The sequence below is a fragment of the Bufo gargarizans genome, chromosome 4 (assembly GCF_014858855.1).
Source record: "Bufo gargarizans isolate SCDJY-AF-19 chromosome 4, ASM1485885v1, whole genome shotgun sequence".
NCBI classification, from domain to species: domain Eukaryota; kingdom Metazoa; phylum Chordata; class Amphibia; order Anura; family Bufonidae; genus Bufo; species Bufo gargarizans.
The window spans coordinates 194,177,606-194,199,883 of NC_058083.1; the positions used below are offsets into that span (position 1 = coordinate 194,177,606).

At 42.2% G+C, this 22,278-nt stretch overlaps 1 protein-coding gene across 2 annotated transcripts in view; it reads left to right on the forward strand.

The window, feature by feature from the left end:
- The window catches only part of ECEL1 (endothelin converting enzyme like 1), a 108,246-nt gene that overhangs the window by 3,707 nt on the left and 82,261 nt on the right, over positions 1-22,278 (forward strand). Inside the window, exons 2-3 of one of the 2 annotated variants that reach the window (XM_044291348.1) lie at positions 6,447-6,517; positions 6,595-7,367. In XM_044291348.1, coding sequence (XP_044147283.1) covers positions 6,618-7,367 — 750 coding nt within the window. In that variant the 5' untranslated portion in view covers positions 6,447-6,517; positions 6,595-6,617. Of the gene's footprint in view, positions 1-6,446; positions 7,368-22,278 lie in introns of both variants that reach the window. The other variant, XM_044291347.1, reaches the window with a different exon arrangement.

Here is a 22,278-nt window from a genome sequence, read left to right on the forward strand (position 1 = left end):
CTCCTTATCTTGCCCTCAACTTACATGAAATCTGAAGGATTTCCCGAAGACATAACCATATTAGTTTTCAAGAAATAAAATTTGCCTTAGGTGAGATTCAGGTCTACATCTTGTAACTCTGGTTGTCTGTTTCAGCCAAGGAACAAACTACCAGAGTTACTGTATCTGGCATAGCCAGACACTACCAGGTATCGCCAGATCTCCACTCACTATAATAGGATCCAGTGGGGGTTCCATAAATGCCAGCATTCTGCCAGAGAAATACAACTGTGTTTATGCCCGATACATAACTCCGTTAACCGACTGCGCCAGATACATAGAGCAAGATTTATCATTAGCTAAAGTCAAATTTACGGCATGAAAAAGGTGCAAATAGCACTACGGAGTTGTAGTTGGAGTTGTTTTTTCTATCCATGCCTCTCCACAGCCCAAAAAAAACAGGCTTGAACTATTTTTTACCAGTGCGGACAGTCGGATGGGCATTGCAGACCACATTTAAAGTGAATGGGTCCTATATCCGCATGTGGCGGTCCCATGAATAGATGACACAATGGATGTTAAAAAGGGACACACATTAAAAAAGACTAAAAAAATACACTTTATATTAAAATATTAAACTATACAACTATTACACTTTAACTGATTCTTTTTTTTACCTTATCAACAAATTTTTTTTTGCTGTGAAATTCTTATTTTCTATCAGATTTGTCTGGTAACATATTTTCAGTTGAATCTATATTTTCTAATTCTTCTAAATCAGGTAATGATCTAGAATTGTTTTAAAGGAGATTACTTTGGCTGGAAGATGCTGGTATTTCTTGAGATGGGTCCATGTTTACTGTAATTGCACAAAGATAAAAGCAAACACTGAAAAAATAATGGCGGCTTGGTGGCCATACTTACTGCAAGTGCAGTTAGAAGCTCTTTGCGCATATAATTGATCAATACATATGTCGAGCCCATCTACCAGACGTCAAGGTGGCTTCTAATCAGATGGGTCCTACTCTAACATGCCTCTCCTGGGCTTACAGCCTACAATCTGGGCAAAGAGGGCATGTAATGGTTCAGATATCTTTGTGCAATTGACTAGCAGTGTTCTGTTACCTGTAGTTCTACTAATCCAATTGTGTTTCAGCCAAGGTAGCGTGCACCTGCGCTCTCAAATTTACTGATTATGAAGGTGCTGCTTCGTTTGTTTTTCTTCCCGTTAAATTATATCTGTCCTCTGATATCAGCTACCATGTCAGGGCCTGACACACGCCATAGATAAAGACTCTTCCTATAAATATTACATTTATGGGCAAGTTATGGACTATGGGGGTCATTTATTATTCTGGAATATGCCTATATTAGGCGTATTTCAGGTGCAGATAGCAGAGCAACAGTTGCACTGCTATCTGCACCTTCACCCCGCTCACGCAGATCTAAAAATATGGGCGTGGCATGAGCGGGAAGGGGATGGACCGGAAGGCCCGTCTCATTTATCATTTTCTACACCTGTTTCAGGTATAGAAAATTGTCTAAATGTAAGACAGCTCTGAAGCAGTCTCACATTTAGACTGTAGCTGGATGCGCTGAAGTTATGGAGAGGCCTGCGTCTCTTTATTAAGACCGGCGTCTAAAACGTCGGTCATTAAAAATGTGCCCCTATGTGTGTATCACATGATCAGTTTAGCCACCTTAACACGTACTAAGGTTATGTAATAGAATCCAATGTTCGCAATTTTTGGCTAAACTGTGGGAAAAAAAACAACCAAGGGGGTAAGCAGCTCACCACCTGATGATTGTATGTCTCTGCATGTCACATATACAGGGCTGGCTGTAAGTACCAGCTAAGGCATGTTTCTGCTGAAAGGCAGGAGAAAGTGCTTGCACACCCTATGTACAGTGGATTGAAAAATCACAGCACAGTCCAAACACAGTACCAATTTCTAATATGTACACATGCAAAGCTTAATTAGCTGGTGACTTTTGCCGTAAATTCACCTTCTCTTACAATAGGTTCACATCCACACCTGTGTATTTTACAGCACAACAGAAAGCAAAACACACTTTACTTCCTGTGTTGTTGCTTTTTGACTCCTCTTCTGTCCTCCACATGTGCATGGCTGCTATGTTGCTCCATAGAGATCATTGATCTCTATGTAATCTATATGCAAGTGTTCCTTTCCCCTCTTTACCCTTGTCAAAGAAAAAAGGAAATAAAAAGGAGGCTTGCTCGCAGAGTACTCCTATGAATAGGGCTTAAAGTTACCTCTTATGTTGTTCTAAAATGCAGACAACATAAGACCTCTGTCAATATTGGAGTCTTTTGGTTAAATTATGAGAATGCGTACTTACATTTGCTGTCAATACAGCCCGCATTACATTCTGGAGTAGCCCTTGGGACTGGCCCGTCAAATTATTTTGGCATAATGGCATTAGTTCTTTGAATAATAATGGGAAAAATAACGGGAACACTGGTCCGTGTGTTTGCAGAATACTTGCAGTACTACACAAGTGCATTTGTTTTTAGTTCACCAAAATTGATGCTTTAAATAGGCAGGAATTTTATTGAAAAAAATTGAAAAAAAAAAAAACTTTGGCCTGGCTTGACAATGACATGGCAATGACATTAGACGATTCCAACATAATTATACCATTGGGTGCTAGACTATGACTAGAGAAGTCACTGGGCCACAATTAGTAATCCTGTCTGGACTGTGCACTATTAGACCAGACAGTCATAAGATGGTCAACAGTGGATCGCGCTGTTTGAAACACTTGACAGTTTTGTCTAACTTTACACCTTCTACTGGTCAATTTACTTTACACCAAAATCTTGGCACAACTTCAGATGCAATACTGTAGCTAAGCGGAGTCTGAAAATTACTCATCATCTCACCATTGGTAGAGGAGGCTGCTGCTCTATCCCCTCCACCGCAGCTCTGCCTCCCCAGATTGGCTGCTATGTATAAACATAAGCTCAACATGAAATCAGAACTGATTTCCATTACAGGAAGAATGAATGATTACAAACTGCAGACTACGGGATTATCAGTGGGAAAAAGATTATGAGGTATCTGGCACATATGTACGGAGGCAAAGTAGAGGTCTAAGTTAGTGGAAAGCCTGGAGGGTACTTAGACTCTGACTTAGACTTAGTGTTTACAATTCTGGTCAGTGCAATATTTTTTATGTTTTTATATGTTTTTTTTAATCTGTTTTCTGTGAATAAAAATGTTTCACCTTCAGCTGGCCATAAGGGTACTTTCACACTTGCCTTAAACTTTTCCGACATAGAGTTCTGTCCTAGGGGCTCAATACTGGAAAAAAAACTGATCTGTTTTATACTAATGCATTCTGAATGGAGAGCAATCCGTTCAGTATACATCAGGATGTCTTCAGTTCATGCTGCAGTATTTTCTCTGTCCAAAATTCCCGAACACTTGCCGGAATGCCGGATCCGGCATTATTTTCCATTGAAATGCATTAATGCCAGATCCGGCCCCAAGTGTTCCGGAAAAACTGATCCGGTTTTGCAGTCTGCGCATGTGCAGACCTTTAAAAATGTGAAAAAGGTAAATACTGGATCCGTTTTTCTGGATGACAACCGGAGAGACGGATCCAGTATTGCAATGCATTTGTGAGACGGATCCGCATTCAGATACCTCTACAAATGCTGTCCGTTTGCATACAGATTGACGGATCCGGCAGGCAGTGCCGGAACTGCCTGCCGGAATTCAACAATAGTGTGAAAGTGCCCTTAGGGTCCATTCACACGTCCGTTGTTTCTTTCCTGATCTGTTCTGTTTTTTGCGGAACAGATCTGGACCAGATCTGGACCCATTCATTTTCAATGGGTCCTGAAAAAAATCAGACATGTGCTGTCCGATTTTTTTCAGGACCCATTGAAAATGAATGGGTCCAGATCTGGTCCAGATCTGTTCCGCAAAAAACGGAACAGATCAGGAAAGAAACAACGGACGTGTGAATGGACCCTAAGATGAATGCTGGCCAAACCTGATGGTTTTGGTGGGACTGGCAGACCATCCAGTTTGCATGGTAGCCTCTGAACTCTCCCCTGATGTCAGATACCTGAAGAATGAAGGACCAGGCAGGCTGCACTTATATTTCCATGGATTTCTTAGCTGGGAAGTTTAAGAGAACAACTTTGCAAGGCCTCATGCACACGACCGTTGTTAGGTTCCGTTCCGCAAAATGGGGTTTCGTTGTTCCGTGATCCGTTTCCGTTTTTGTTCCTGTGTGTATTTTTGGAGGATCACCAGACATGAAGGAAAGTAAAAAAAAATCTAAGACAGGTTTGCCATGCAAATGATAGGAAAAAAACGGACGCGAACGCGGATGACAATCTTGTGTGCCTCCGTGTTTTTTAACGTTCCCATTGACTTAAATGCGCCCACGAACTGTTTTCCATGAAAATAATAGGACAGGTTATATTTTTTTGACCGACTGGAACCACGGATCACGGACGCGGATGACAAACGGTGCATTAGCCGAGTTTTCAACTGACCCATTGAAAGTCAATGGGTCCGCAGAAAATCACGAAAAAACGGCACAACTGACACGGAATAAAACAACGATCGTGTGCATGAGGCCTAAGTCAGATGAAAAAAATGGTGGAATGACTGAAAGCTATAGTCCCAGTTGCTATAGAATTACAAGTACCACCATGACCAGGCATGCTTGCGCTGATAGCAATGCAGCAGCTGAAAAAAGACTAAACTATACCTGATAACAATATGCAAATATAAATTATTCATAATAATGTTCATATTACTTTTTGCTGCTCCTAAAAAAGTTGCATCAATTTCCTCACAAGTTCAAGAAACGGGTTCAAAATCCAGAGAGTACGTTCAATACTCCATATAGTTACACGTGCAAACCTTCTCGCCATTTGCTCTTGAATATGTACTGTATGCTCTGACGACAGCCAGGATATAGCCATTGTTACGGTGCTCTGAGGCATCAGGCCTTTTTCCATGTATTATGAAGGGTTAAATTCAGAAAACGGTGAGGAATGTTCATGTATTGATCACCTGTCTACACAGCTCAATATACATGGGGTAGCAAAGAGAAGGAGATAGTTAAACTTGGGTACAAAAAGTATTTCTCAAGGAGAAGTGTGCCCAAACGTAACAATAGTTAGGATGTTATCTTTGCATGAATATTGTCTCTCTCCGGTGGTTGCTTCACCAGAAGAAATGGAATATGATAAAGATTCACATAAGCAACTTTTATAGCAATAATTTCTGGTTCCATTTAAAAAGCAGTCAGCTATTATATACCGTAGCAGACATACATTACTGACCAAACCGTGCTCATTCAGTGACTCTTATTTAGACAGATTGGTCTAGACTGGCACTCAAGGACTGTCATTTGCCAGCCCCGATGTTGGCTGTCAAACACAGAAACAGACTATTTAGGCATGATATGAGTTAGTGACATGGCACTGTATCGACCAAGCAACCAAGAAGACCACGCAGAATCCTTAGAAGAACAAAGCCCCTTTGATCACGTCTCCATGGCTTTTCTAAGATTAATACATGTACCTATAACTGACAGTGTACGCAGTGCTAAGTACAGTTTGTAGCCAGTCACCATGTGAAACCCTAAGGTATAACATTTTCTACTGCACTTACTGCTGGCATGGTGTCTACGCTTACTGTGAATATGAATAGGATTTACATAGCTCCTCACTACAGTTCTCCATGAAATACTAGTATAACCTCCGTGAAATGCAAATGGCACTAGAGTTTTTTTTTTTTTACCTGTCATAGCAAATTGCAGCGCTCAATCATGTATGGCCTATAGCTAATCAACCGTTTATTATTAGCTATGGATTTTGTACATCTGATTCTAAATCATTGCAGACTGCAATGCACGGGTTATTTACAATTCTATCTTCGTAAGCTGTACATTTTGGAAGTTATATAGCCAGAAATGTGCTTGTAAACATCTACAGATTGTTCATAGTACACCTTTATATACGTACTTCGCTAACACAGGCTTAATACAGTTAAATGCAGTCACTGGCATGTTAAGAACTTGTGCTCAAAGGGGTATTCCGATTACAACAAGCTATCTCTTATCCAGTGCTAGAGTGGTGAAGAGAACTGATAACCCATGTCCCCCATCTTAATGGAGCACTGGTCAAGCATGTGCTCCACCACTCTATGTAAAGTCAGTCCTATAGAGATTATTGAAGTGGTGAGGCGCCAAATTCACCAGCACTCCATTGAAATGGGGGCACAAATACACCCGGTTCTCATAATTGCTGGAGTTCCCAGTATGTTAACCAGTATAACATTTTAAAGGTTGAAAACCTGGTATTCATTATACTGTACATTTGCCATTTGAATATTACAGATATAGTTATGAAAATCAAAAAATGCTAAAAAAAAAAAAAAGATTATGATGATGATGATGATAATTTCTTTCCACAGGTTTCTACCCCTGGGATGAGGATCACCAAACAAAATTAAATCAGTTGCATTCCATCCATTTTCCATCTTCAGTGAGTTGACTGTGATAAAAAAATTAAGGCCCTCAGAAACCTTGAGGCGTGTTTGTAATATTCTGTTCTCCAAATAGGAACAGCACAAACTTTGAGAGACATGGAAAAGACCTATTCTCTGACAGCCCACTATGATGATTTCCAGGAAGTGAAGTATGTTAGCAAGTACAATAGCAGCAGCACACTTTCTAATGGCTTTAATATCCAGGTGAGCTCCAAAAAACAGTCAAAGGGCATACCACGCTGGAACAGGAGGGAGACTTGTCTGCTATCTGGGCTGGTGTTTGCAGCTGGTCTATGCGTTATTTTAGGGTGCATGCTGGTGTTGAAGTATCTGTCTATGGACCAGGATGGACAATGCTTAGAAGAGTGCCAGGAGAGAAAAGCTTTCATGAGGGCTTCCAAATTTATAAGCAACAATATAGATCCCACCATATCGCCCTGCACTGACTTTTACTCATTTGCGTGTGGAGGTTGGCTAAGACGACATAGGATACCAGAGGACAAACTGATATATGGCACTATAGCAGCTATTGGGGAACAGAACGAAGACAAATTGCAGCATCTTCTTTTACAACCTATAAGGAGGAAACACAGAGGATCTTCTGAGAGGAAGGTGAAAGAGTTCTTCAGGTCTTGTCTCAATATGAAAGAAATTGACCGTTTGGGGGCAACTCCAATGCTACAAGTTCTTGATGACTGTGGCGGTTGGGATCTGCCAGAATACTCCAAACACAAGTGGGACTTTAATGAATTGCTATATAAGACACAAGGAGTGTACAGCACAGCGGTGTTCTTCTCACTGACAGTAAATTTAGATGACAAAAACTCTTCCAGATATGTCATCAGGGTAAGTCAAGGAAATCCCTTATCTGTACAAATAATGTACACTTTTTGAAGTTTTTGAAAATTGATTTCTACTTTTGTGATCGGTTGGGCATAGCATTGCTTCACTGTCAGGTGTAATTCAGTAAATATTAAGGCATATTTATTAATAATTTTTTTTGGGGGGGAAAGACAGCAAAAACGTAGAGGAGACTGGTAGAAGATGTTCACAGTAACACCTGCTGTTTGAAGGCTATGGGTAATCTTGATAGACATGTAAGACCCATTGCTCTTGGTTAGCTTATGTTTGACTGGTATTTTACACCAAAATTGTTATATTCACCATTCATAAATTTGCCACATTTTAAGACTCCACTTGGCCACACTCCCTTTTCCAGACAACTTCCCAAAAAGTATCTAAAACATGTACATGGCATGTGTGCACGCATTTTTGCACTCTTTGCTCCAGAATTATGCCATATTGCTATATTAAATCTGCCCCAACATATAGAAACGGTTTTACTTTATGTATTTATTGAAGTTTACTAACTAACCCCTTGTAGCCTATGAAACAGTTCCACACTATAAATCCTGAGCTTTGCACTGAAAGATGGAAAATAAGCTGAATCATCTGAGGATTTTTTTATGTACCCTACACATTCATTCTATTTTAGGATAGTTATATTCTGCTACTGTCATTTAAAGTGGTTGTGCCAAGTGTTAAAAGGGGTTTTATCATCTCAGACATTCGGGCATATGGCTAGGATATTCCCCCAATGTCTGATAGGTGCAGGTCCCACCTCTGGAATCTGAACCTATACTTAGAAAGGAGCTCACAAAGTCCCAGAGGGTGCACCATGCATGCGTGGCCGCCCTCCATTCATTTCTATAGGAGCACTGGAAATAGCCGAGCGGCACGCTGAGCCATTTCCGTCAGCCCAATAGAGGTGAATGGAATGGTGGCCGTGCATGCACAGTGCACCCTCCAGGACTTTGCGCGCTTCATTCTAAGTATAGGTTTGGGTCCCAGAGGATATGCCCCCAATGTCTGAGATGGTACAACCCCATTAAGCTATCCTTTATCCACAGGATAAGGGATAACTAGCTGATCACAGGGGTCCAACCACAGGGACCCCCACAGATCACAATAACGAAGGTCCTGTTCATCTGTTCAGATGGAGCGGCAGGTCATGCATGCACACTGCCAATCTATTCATTCTCTATGGGAGCACCGGAGATAGCCGAGTACAGAGTCTCATGATCAGTGGGGGATAACTTGGCACAACCCCTTTAAGACTAAGTAATCAGAATATATTGATTTAACCCTCTTTTGCGTGATCTTTGATTCCCCTTGCATTCAAAGCCAAAGTCTCAATTGTGACCTTCAAGGAGATGAATGTTCCCAGTACTAAGTACTTTTCTCTGAAATTGCTCATTTAGTTATGTATTGATGGTATCTGCAATGATTTATTTTAAATACATAAAACTTATATACATTCATATTCTAGATTTTTTTTAGCTGAAAATGAGGAGTTCCCATGTAGAACATAAGATCTGCCATCTTTAATGAAATTTGGATGTGATGGTATCATACCTTACACCATATTAAAAGTGAAAAATAAAGGGGAAGATTTATCACACTGGTGTAAAGTAGAACTGGCTTAGTTGCCCATAGCAACCAATCAGATTACACCTTTTATTTACCAAAGAAGCTGTCAAAAATGAAAGGGGGAATCTGATTGGTTGCTACGGGCAACTAAGCCAGTTCTACTTTATACCAGTTTGATAAATGACCCCCCAAGTTTTCCCAATTAAGAAAATTAGCTTTGAGGTGGACAGTCAAGTTTCTCGCATAAAAAACTCAATTAGTTCCATCAGGGATGAGCTATAAAAAGGTCTTGACATGAGATTTGCCAAGGTAAATCTGTGCAAATTGTGAAGGTTATAGGCCTAAAGTAAAGATAAGGATGAGACTGAGGACAGGGAATTCTGTTATATGTTGTGCATTTGAAGTAAGTTATATTGTATAGTGTATTAACCTTTTACAGTTATGATTTGATATGAGCGAAGTTATGAAAAATTTGATACGGCTACTTCGCCAAATTTCACAAACAAATTCGCTTTGTGATAAATTACTTCGTCACAAAGCGAATTTCTTTGTATGTAGTGGGTGCAATGACTGGGAATGGCGATCATGCCGTCCCCTGTCATTAAACCCCTCAAATGCAGCGTTCATCGCTGATCGCGGCATCTGAGATTAACATTGAGGGCTTTCAGGGGTTAATCCGGTAAAAAATACTCACCTTATCCAGGATACTGCAGCCATCTTGATTGATTGAAGACACAACGCAAAATCTTGAGCGGTGACATCAGACATCACCGCGTGCGAGATTTCACGTGGTATCTTCCATCAAGATGGCCATGGCGGCCTCTTCGTGCACAAATTGAGGAGGTGAGCATTTTTTTTTTTTTTTCATCTGCCATTTCAGGGGAAATTGATTTGTTACCACGAAGCGCGAGGGAATTCGGCTTTGCGGCAATTTTTTTTTTTTTCAGATCAAATTCCACTTCAGACACTTCGATGAATGTATTAAAAACCATGCCGAAACTTTTTCCCTAAATTCTGATAAATTTACCCAAAGGAGTCCTATAGAAAAAGCAATGATAAATAGGATACCTAGAGGGAAGCAGAGTACTGTAATTGTGTCTCAGAAGTGTGTATGTTGGCATCTCCCAGCAGAGCAATGTTCAGTTCAAGAAGCAGAGAAGAAGGGACAGTTCATCCCCACCCTTCTGTGCTCATGCCAGTTGTGGAGCTTTGTGCCCTTCGTTTGCTATGTCAGCACTGCTATAATCCAACTACCTACTGTATTACCAATGTGCCAGGCAGGGAAATGCTGTGCAGGTCATATGTATTACATGCAAAAGGTTTGAGGAATGTTGGTAAATAAAACCAAATTAACAGACTTTCTGTAATGCTTTCATCATATATACGGTAAACTATTCTTAGTGTTTCACTGCAGGCAATAAAAGGAGATCAGACTGCAGAAACCATCACTGGCTGATCTCCATGCGTCTGCCTCCCATGTACTAACTGCAGTGAAACTCTAATGTTACTGGTGAGCGCCATGGAGTTCCTTGAACGATGCAGGGGCATTGCTAGTGTCTCAAAAGATCTGGGGCACAGTTCTCCACAGTCGCTCCCCCCTCCCCCCATTTTGCTGTACTCGCTATACAGCAGCACATCCCTGTCACATCCAGTGCCTCCCAGGTGACGTCTCCTCCGATGTAGATCTTCTCCTTCATCATCTTCTCCATTTGGTCAGTACAACTTTTTTCAGCCGCCTCGTCTTTGCAGAGTGTGACACTCAGACATCTTAGCTTCCTCACATTTCTATCATCATCTCCCAACCTGGAGACCCCACAGTGTTATCCTGCTGCTACCTGTGCTCCCCAATACCCCCAAATACTATCCTGAAAAAAAGCTAGCACCATAAAGATAGTCCTCCCCGCATAGTAATAGTGTTCCCCATAGTCCCACCAATAGCAATTCCCTTCTAGAATGCCCTCATTAGTAATACTGCCCCCTACAGTGCCCACAGCCGTGAAAATGCTCCCCAAGAGTGCCCCTATTAGTAATACTGCCCCTGCAGTGCAACCAACAGTGATAATGCTCCCCAAGATTGCCCCCAATAGTAGAAGAGCCCTCCAATATTAATAATACCCTCACAGAGCGCCCAGTAGAAATAAGGCCCCCTATTGTTCCCCCAGTGGTAATAAAGCTCTCTACAGACCCCTCAGTAGTAATAAGGCCCCCATAGGGCTCTTAGTAGAAATAAGGCAGATCTATAAGTCCTATAGAGACCCCAGTAGTAATAAGAATGCCTAAAATGTCTGATGGATTTATAATACCCCTACAGTGCCCCTGGTATTTATACTGCCCCCTACTGTTACAATGCTCACCCTGAATGCCACCAGTATTTATAATTACCCCTGCAGAGCCCCCTATAGTTATATTCCACCCTCCACCATACAGTCCCATGTAAATAACACCACACCCTCTCTCCAGACCCCTCCAACATACAGTCCCATGTAAATAACATCCCCCTCTATCTACAGTCCCCTCCAAAGTATAGTGCCATGTAAATAACACCACACTATCTCTCCAGCCCCCTCCAACATACAGTCCCATGTAAATAACATCCCTCTCTATCTACAGCCCCCTCCAAAATACAGTGCCATGTAAATAACACCACACTATCTCTCCAGCCCCCTCCAATATACAGTCCCATGTAAATAACATCCCTGTCTGGTGACAGGGAACAGCCTTTCTTGTTGTTGGCAATGAGGCAGCTGTGACTTGGCAAAGGGCACATGACAGCACAGAGCACATGGTGGCACAGGACACATGGTTGCACAGAGGGCACATGGCTCCACAGGGTACATGGTGGAACAGGTCACATGGCGGCATAGAGCACATGGCTCCACAAGGTACATGGTGGCACAGGTCACATGGCAGCATAGAGCACATGGCTCCACAGGGTACATGGTGGCACAGGGCATATGGCAACACACTGGGGCATATGGTTTCAAAGGGCACATGGCAGCACAGAGCATATGGTTGCACCAACCTAATAGGATAAGCCAAGGTTTTAACCCTTAGTTGTCCACATAATGCTATCAAGTACGCACATATAACAAATCGCAACATTTAACATGACAGAAGTTAACCCTTTGCAGTGACCCTGTTCTGCGGTACTGCAATTACATGCAATGTATATAATGTTTATAAAGCATTTGGCTGCCATTTTCTTCTTGTTACTAACCACTGAAAGTTTTAATGTGTGTTTTACTTTGTTACAAATGAGTGCATTTACTATGTATAAAATGTCATCCAGCCTGTCAATTCATACTATACCTAGGAGAGATTTCTTCTTTTTATCATATAAGACACATAACATAATAGTGTTTTCAGAGACGTAACATAAAGGTCCTGAGCTCTGTACCGGGGACCTCCACCTACCATGCCATTTGTAATAGGTGTCCTTTTATGTGACAGAAGACCCAAGCACCAGGCCCTGGTTCAGCTGATACCTCTACACCCCCTATAATTATACCTGAATGTTCTGTATATAAGTCACATCAGCTGATAGATCCTGGACCTAAGATTTCAACTAATATAAAAATATCTTTCTTTAGAGTGTAATAGTAACACGTGTTATATTCTGTAATAAAAATGACTTACCTTCTATATCTTCAGTCAGGTGTTATAGCTATGTCACACCTTTCATATATAGGAGGAAAGGGGACGATGATGTACAGTAAAAGGAGTCATTGTGGTTGTCCATTCACCCGTACATTTCTAATAGTAGTACCTTGATGGTCATCTCACAAGGCTAGATCCCATCTAAGCAGCAAAGTATGCATACTTGTATTGCCCTTCAGGGTCTGTTTAAAGTGTTTCATGATGAACGTCTAGAATATATAGCTATTCTAGTATTCGGCCGCATTCTTTATTTTAATTTTATTATTCCTTAATTCACTTAGAAATGGTCCTTATTGCCCAGACTATCACAAGGTTCAGTGTGTGAGCAGGTTAAGGATTTCCCAGAAAAGAAAGGCATCTCCCCCTTGTGGCCTAAAGCAGTATTACAATGTTGTAGTACACTACAACTTTTTCTCCTTGGACTGTCTAATTTAGCAATTTGTTATAACAAAAAAATATTAAAATTGTTATATATGACCACTTTTGCATGAGAAGCAGGCTCAGACTAGCCCACAGGAGTACAGGTGAATCTCCTGATGGGCCCCTGAGAAAGGTGGGTCCCTAGTCTCCCACCCCCTGCACAAGTGGCACATAACACAGTAGACAGTTTATTATTATAGACACGATCAGCGCTGAGATGACTTCTAGGTATTGAGGAAGGCTAGCCAGTATCCTCTTCTCCCCAGGACCTACCTTCTCAAAGGTGCTGCAGGGACCCCCATATTCAATCATCTGGTAGCATCTTGCTGCTGTGTGAGCAGGTAATATTTGAATGTATCCGTACGGTGGTTCTCAAAATAAATGTTACTGGTGGGCCCTAGGCATCATAGTCCGACACTGATGAGAAGCATTGCTCATCAGATAGGGAGTGGCAGCCACAAGGAAGTCCAATTCCCTACAGCTACTAGCACCATCAACAGAGTATGGCCTTTGTATTCTTTCAGTAGAAAGAGGGGATAGGGGAGGGAATTTCCATATATTCAAAAAACTCCTCTGCCCTCATACAGGATAGATACACAGAAGAACTTCAGGAAAATGCTAGAGATCCTTTTATCTTGACCACATTTGATTTTGTCAGATTTCCAATTCCATCATTTCCTACACCATTGACCCTTTTCTTGGAGAGGATCATCCCTCTAGAATTTCTATATAGAAACATAGAATGTGTAGGCAGATGAGAACCATTTGGCCCATCTAGTCTGCCCAATATAATTCTGGGTGGTTGTCTCAGGGTGTTTTTCTGGCTATATGACGTAAGAATGACAGAATATAGTATAAAATCTCAGGGACGTAATTATAAGATGTAGAATTTAGAGTACACTGTTAGCTGGTGGCTCTGCAGACTGGTGGTGTAAAGATGAAAGAAGCCTTTGACACTCGCTTTTTTCCGGAAGGGGGGGAACTTTTTAATACTTTAGGTTTTTTTCTGCTCCAACTTCTCCATAACTGCAACAATTCCCTTTACAATGAACCTGTCTGTAGCAGCAGATTAGCACAACCCTTCTCCAAAATTTCATAGACACTAAGTATTGGAAATGTAACAACCTCTTGTGACATTTCCACGGCTCATAAATGTCCATTGAGGTCCTGACTGAGTCACTGAGAATTTATTGCTCCCAAAGCTGAAGGCAATAGTAAACCTGTTTAATGTATAGGTATCTCTCTTTAAAAAGAAGTATTAAAAATGGCAGTGCAGCCGCTAGACTATTATGTCATAGGAGGACATTAACCCCTTAACAACATGGCGCACTGTGCTGTACATCTTGCCATACTGCGCCTGAGCACGTGTTTGATTGAATGTTTAGCACTAATTGCCTCTTCAAGCTGAAGTGACATTACAGCCGATGGCAGTTTATTTCCATAGCAAATGGTGGATCCATCAGGGACCTGAAAATGGCTCTTAATGTGCAAATTTACATGACTGATACTAGGAGGAAGTTAGAAAAACCTGTTTTGATCTGTGTAATTGTGCAATTTTAGCACAGAAAGCAGAGTAAATTATTGCCGGTTGGAGACAGGAAAAATAGAGGGGAAACGGGTAAAGGAAATACATAATGAAAGAAACTGTGAGGTGAGGGAACTCATTACTGTCTGATGGTTCTCCAAAGTCCACTTGTCATTGCCTTAAAGAGAAATGCAAAGTTTATACATTGATAATTACTCTCCATTCTACGGTGATTGCCTCACAGTCTTTTATGAGTCCTGTATGAGTGCTAAATGAGGCTGCCCACAAAAATGTTCAATGACAAACAATGCCCAATGGTTTCATATTTCTACTGTTGCTGGATCCTTATGAATTGATGGGAAGTGACTACATGTAGGCTCATCAGTGCAAAAATCTGTTTGGCATACCCGTGGTATACTCTTTGCTCTGGTCTGTATTGATTATTGTAATTCGTTACTGTCAGAGGGAGTGATAAAATTGTAACCTAGGTCACTAGACCACTAGACCTATATTCAATGGTGGGAATGTGGTGTAGACCCTCAAGATGACTGCCATCAGTGTAGCATAGTACAATATTAAATGCTTAATATTTAATAGAGTAAGAACACATACTTTAATAGAGTAAGAACACATACTTTAATAGAGTAAGAACACATACTGCCAATGGCTGCACCAGTTAGTGGGTGAAACTAAGGTTCTGCCTCTAAAATTGGGAAGCCATACAGGCCATCTCATCTGCACTTGGTCGTTGTGTACTTAACTTTAGATCTGAGAAAGTTACCGTATGTTAATTCTATTGCTTATTCCCTCTGTTACATACACTTTAGAAGTAAATTAAAATGACAAACTTCAGAACTGCAGAGAGCAATATTGGTGCCCATTTCTGGCAAAAGCAGAAGCAAATAGCCCCCCAGAAGTCATCTTTGCCACTGGCATAAGATAATTAGGAGCAAATGAGCTGAACACTAAATGAACTGAACACTGAAGACTCACAGCTGTTCAGAGATGCATGAGTGGAACATAAAGATGCAGAGGACATGTGGCCTCCCACAGTCCCAGGACACCTTTCTCCAGACTCAGATGTGCACTGGGTATTGATCAATTTCCTAACTTCATAGGCAGGTGTTTTTATATATATATACCCAGAAGGGTTAATCCATTTTATTGATACACGCATTAAACATGTGGCTCATTAAAAGAATGGCAGCAAAGGGATGATTAAGTTGTCTGCTAGATATGATTGAAACCTTAGCCAGTAGTAACTTTAGGTACACGCATGACATTTTGCAGATATCTTTCCTTGAAGTATTAGGATCCCTGAACCTCATTATCCAACAAGGACAGTAATCTAAAGGGAAGCATTCCTGTTGGTTATCACAGCATGCAGGGACCGATGTGCCATATGGACTAGCAATCAGCTACCTATCAATTAGACAGGCATTAAACTGCCACTGGCTTGGCCTTCTGCCCTAGAATAATGTATAGCAGCATCTAGGACAGCCAGGGGAACAAGGTTATATGCTTGGCTGGAGCCGAATGGTAATTTGCCATCTTTTAATATACCGTTTCCAAATGAAATAATTGCAAACAAGTGATTAACTAAGATAATAATACTGCAGATCTTAAGCTGTGCTTATGAAAGACGTATCTAATTATTGGACATACTTGGGTCATATAGTGTGGTATAGCCATAATGAACACTCAAGTTTTCAGTATTCAATACTCAGATGAATTATATGATATTAATAGAATAGGTACATACAGGTAATAAATCACCTACCTTATTAGTCTATTTCATTAAAATAATCGAGAAGTTGCCATAGCCGGACCCCGGTTCTAGGTATTAGAAAGCATTTCTAGGGGGTACTATAGTCCCCCAGAATCTAAAATGAAACTAGCCTCTTCGCATCCTGTCTCGATTTCCTTCTTTTCATTCCTACAATTTCTAGAATGAGTTGACACTTATTCAGGGACCTACCAAGATCTCATAGTAAAACTCAAAACAGGACCAATCCGCGCACTATTTTTAAAACAATCCAGATGAATGTACACCATTATGTCACCGTGGTCAGAGCTGTTTTTTTTTTTTCACAAATTCTCTTTTCACAAATTCTCTTGCTTCCCGTCACACAGTCATTGACATAAATGATAGCTTTCTGGCTGCTTGCTGCCACCAGTAGGGGGGGCTAATTACATATGGATTTATGCATCTATTTAACTTAAAGAGAACCTGACACCAGTTTTTCTTTGTAAACACAATATCTCATACTGTAGTCCAGATGCCATCCTGCTCTTTTTTTCATGATACACTCCTTCATTGCGGTTTTGGCACTTAATATGCTAATTACTTGCATCGGTACAGGGAGGAGTCCTCTGCTCTTCTCAGTGGACATCTCCTTCTCCCTGGCTGCGATGTAGTCTAATCGCTGCGGACCACTTTTCAGCCAGCGAGAAGATGAGCTGTTCTCGTGAGATTTGGTCAATTTCAGGAGAACAGGCTATGTAAGTGAGCATAGTACTTGCTGCACATGCTTATATAGCCTGTTCTCATGAGAGTTACCAAATCTCATAAGAACAGCTGGTCTCATCCCTGGATTGGACAGTGTCACAGCCAGTGAGAAGAGCAGAGGTCTCCTCCTCCCTGTACTGATGCTAGTAGTTAGCATATTTGGTGCCAAAATCAAACGCGGGCGTAGAGATGCAACAGAGGAGTAGATCATGAAAAAACAAGCAGAATGGCATCTTCTGAACCTGGACTACAGTACAAGGCATTGCTTTCTCCTTCTGTACTGGTTTGCAACTTGTCTTGTTCATGCTTATTGCAATTGTCTGTATTATGTATGTATACCCCTTTTCATATGTACAGCGCCATGGAATGAATGGGGCTTTAATAATAAATAATAATATTAAAAAATAAATGATGACAGGTCCTCTTTAATGGGAGCCGAAAAGAGGTCTATGCAGTGAGCGTCATCTTGTCGTGGCTACAGGCTAAGGCTATGGCCCACATTTACGATGTTTTGAGGTGTAAATTTTTTTATTTTTTTGCGAACGCAGACACCAATTTTCAAATGTGCTGAGAAAAGTAGACTATAGGTGTGATCCCACATATTAGGAAGAAAATTATACAAATTTTGCCACCAATATACGCCTTCTCAAAAAAAGCATTGATTTAATTTCCAGATTTTTAGAGAGTCTCAAATTTGGCGAATTATTGAAAGACATGCACCTTTTAATAAATTTACGTCAGCATTCTTTTTTTCTTAGACTGGCGATTCTTACCTATGACATAGTTTAGTGCCGGAGCCCTGTATCAACAGAGGATCCAGAATAGTCCTGTAACTACCTCTGTGGTACTGTATGTGCGCCACTGAATGTGTTACAGATAATGAATGTATTTAAGATTTTTTTTTAATAAAGTGTTTATTTCATGGAAGGGATTTTCCAGTTTGCATCAGCATTCTTTAAAAAAAATCATTCATGAAGGTAGCTGTAACTTTGCAATGTATTTCTTTTATCTTTATTGCCTATATCTTGAGTTCTGGGCTGTGGTCACATGACCATGTCCATGCAGCTCTTTCTTCTTTCCTGTGTGGCTATGTCCATGGGCGTGTCAGTGCTAGGAGAGTGTCTATGTAACTAGCGGGGTGGGAGGAGCTTTAACTTAGCTGAGTGTTTTTAGGGGCAGTGCTGGAGCAATGGTAGAGAAAGGAGAAGTGCATCATGGGCTTGGTTGGATATAACAACATGAAGTGCTACATACAGGATGTAAGGAAACCAGAGTGATCTGTTTACATGGTGAGAACTGGTCAGGAGAGTCCAAATTGTAAAAAAAAAAAAAAAAGTATGGGGTAAGCAACCACATGAGTATATCTGTAAAATCATAATTATCCCGGGAAACCCCTATGAATTTAAGCAGATTGATTCCTATTATTATTTTTTTAAGTAATAAAGGCTCCTGTGTTACATATCAGACCAAATCAATAATATTATTGGCATTGTAGTAGAACAGCAGACGGTGAACCACAGGTTCTCTGCATTATTCCCTCCCTTTGTCCTGTCTTGTCTGCTCTTACGAAATTACACTGCATAAGAACCCAGTAGGAATCAGAATTTTCTCTTTACCTAGAAAATATTTGTCATCTCCATGGTTACATCTTAAATCTGACAGAAAATACAAAAGAAGTTACAAAGGGAACGTTTAGGTTTGTATTTGTGTAGACTGCATGAATGCTCCCAATATACCGCTATGTAGAATAATTAATCATGATAAATATAAAATCTAATACTATCACTGGGCTGTGATTAATAGTGCAGGGCTTTCAACTTACACAGCATTCTTGCATCTTTTTTCTGTAACTGTCCTCATGTCCACCTGAGGTTATATGTATAGTATACACTGTGGGCCAGATTTATCACGACTCTGACAGCTCACTCCGCTTTCACATATGGCTAAAGTCAGTTTTAGCCAAGTCAGATTTATGATCGGCCCTTTAAGACTGTAATAAATGTGGTTTGACGGTAGCAATTTATCCGTCAGTAAGCAGCTTTACAAATGTCGCACATCTTTACGAAAAAGTCGCACGTTTTTATGAAAAAGTCGCATGTTCTATTAAAAAGTCTCATAAGATAAGCATGGTCCTCACTGGAGTGATTTTTTAAATAGTCCCAATAGTAAATCTGTCTAGAGATTCATTTACATAAGAAAACACGCCCACTTTCAGAAAACTGGCGAGCATAGTGAAGAGCAGAAAAAAGTTGCAAATTTGTGCGCAGTTTTAGCGTTTGGGACTTTTTTGGGGACATTTTCACTCCATTATTCTGACCTGAGCTAATGATAAATCTGGCCCTATATATATATATATACACAATATATATATATATATATATATATATGTCATCAAGGATATTATAAAATGTGCCCACAGCACATGAGCTTGAGTCAGAGGGGAAGTAAATCATTTTGTAGCAAACTTTAGACTAACATATGAAGTTTTAGCATACAATGAAGAGTAGTGGGGGGCGTGGCCTGACCGTCATGGTGTGAGGTGTCTCGGCTACTGAGATTCGCCTGGAAGCACCCCTCTGTGACCTGCTACCTGCCTGTCTGTGGGTGGCCGGCTCCTCTGCTTCGTGACGGCGGTGACAACTGTCTGTTTGATCCCTCGGTGTGGGCCCTGGGAGCGGCGCGATACTCTGCACTGCGGACCCCCTGGTGAGAGCGGGGGAAGTGGAGGCGCGTGGTTTTCATACTTACCGGTGGCGGAGCCTGGTGCTGCAGGTCGGCGTGACCCCCGGGCTTTCTCCTGACCGGTCTGCTGGCTTGAAGTTCCTCCACGTGCCCGGCAGTGCGGACGCCATCTTGCCTGTGGTGCTGGAGACGGACACTTCCCTTCCCTGAAGCGGGGGCTGGAGTTTGGCTCTCTGCCCTGCAGGTACCTGACGAATGTGAGGATCGAATCGGGTGGAGGGTGCGGTTCTGCTGAAAGGACTGTATAAAGAACGTGGTGTGGCTGACGACTTGTTGCTCCTGAGTGAGGGGGCTGATCAAACGGTCTCTACTGGGGACAGGGAGATCACTTTATGGGCCGGAAAACAGGCACCTCAGGGCCAGCTATCCCCCCTAAACTTATGCTGGACAATATGAGCCAAACAGATGAGCGGGTGGCTGGGACCTCCTCTGAGAGACCAGAGGTCGACCTTGCAAAAGTTATGGTGGCCATTACTAACTGCCAGACGGCGCTCACGGTCAAAATCGACCACGTCCAGGCTGATCTTACTCTCCTCAGGCATGACATTGAAAAGATTAGAGAGAGAACGACGGAGGTGGAGAGGAGGCTGAGTGATGTGGAGGACAGGGTTCATCGTGATGACTCTGCGATAAATGCTCTGCAGAACCAAGTCAAGACCCTAATGGCGAAAGTAGAGGACGCCGAGAACCGTAACAGACGGAATAATATCCGCATTATGGGTCTCTCTGAAAGGGCGGAGGGAACCTCTCCTGAGGAGTTTGCGGAACGTCTTATAAAGCAAGTTTTTGATCCTATAAATCTCTCAGGGACTTTTGCGGTGGAACGGGCCCACAGAATCCCCACTCGGCCCTTGCCTCCTGGAGCCCCATCTCGTCCTTTTATCTTTAAGGTTCTAAACTACAGAGACCGTGATGCTATCCTGGCGGCTGCTCGCCGACTAAAGGACATTCAGTTTGATAACACCCGGATTTCCTTCTACCCGGACTTTTCTACTGAAGTGCAGAAGCAGCGCAGGCAATTTACTGCGGTGAGAGCCCGGCTGAGAGAGAAGGGACTTGTGTATGCCATGATGTATCCGGCACGGCTACGAGTGCAAGATGGAGAGCAGGTGAAATTCTTTGCCACCCCTGAGGAGGCATCGGACTGGCTAGACCGCAGGGGCTGAGTGCAATATGTCTGGTGTTCCGGGTGTCTCATTATATGTTTTCAGATAATCGCAATATCTATGGAGCTGTATGCAAGAGGGTTGGGGTAACCTGCTGCACGGGTTTGATTTAGGGTTTCCCTAGAGCAGCGGGGTTAAGGACGGGGTCTCCGTTCCTCTTTTCTACTAATGAGGCAAAAGGGGGGAGGGTACTTAGGCTTAGATAAGTTGGGGCTATCTGGGCAGGGAGGGGGGCTTTGCCCGATGTTCCGGGCATTGTTGGGGGTTTATGCTTTAATGTTGGGAAGTTGGTATGAATGTGTGAGTGTATGGCTTGGGTGGTGCAGTCACTTTTGGGATTACTGTTCTGAAAACCGCCATGATGTCGGTCTGTCGGTTTGTCTCCTGGAATGTCAGGGGTCTCTATGATAAAAATAAGCGCTCCCTGGTCTTTAATTTTCTACGTGCTCACAATCCAGACGTGCTGATATTACAGGAGACACATTTGCAGGGGCGGAAGCTTTTGGCGCTACGGAGGCCCTGGGTGGGTTCAGCATACCATGCTGTATATAACTCTAGAGCCAGAGGTGTATCAGTACTGGTGACAAAGTCCCTTCCCTTCCGGGTGCTCTCTGTGTATACTGATCTGATGGGACGTTATGTGGTTCTCCATGCTGCAATCAGGGGCATTGACTACCTCGTGGTGGGTATCTATGTTCCCCCCCCCTTTCGGAGGGAAATATTGGACGAGATCATGAGACGCGTAGCATCTATGCCCCCGATGCCTCTGATTGCACTTGGGGATTATAATGCGACTCTGGACCGGTCGTTGGATAGACTCCGCCCTAGTGATACTCATTATGAGGCGTTGAGGGCCTGGGCTGATGTATTTGATTTAACAGAGGGATGGAGGTATTTACATCCGGGAGTTCGCCAATACTCCTGTTATTCTGCTCCCCACGCTGCGCTCTCCCGGATAGACTTAGTGTTCCTGAGTAGAGACCTACTGCCCTCTCTGGTGGTGGCTGACTACTTGCCACGGGGTATTTCTGACCATGCCCCTCTGCTGGTAATTCTAAAGCAACCCCTTGCGCCGGCTGAACGGATTTGGAGACTCAATAGTAAGTGGTTGGAGGTTCTACCTGTGGTTTGGGCGGTACAGCAGGGTATGAAGGATTATTGGGAACTCAATGAGGGTTCCGCTACCCCGTTAGTGGAGTGGGAAGCCTTTAAAGTCGTAGTGCGGGGCACTCTGATTCAAGCGATAGCTGCGTATAGGAAAGAGATGAGCCCTACTAGGACTAAGTTAGAGGGGGAGGTGGTAGAGAA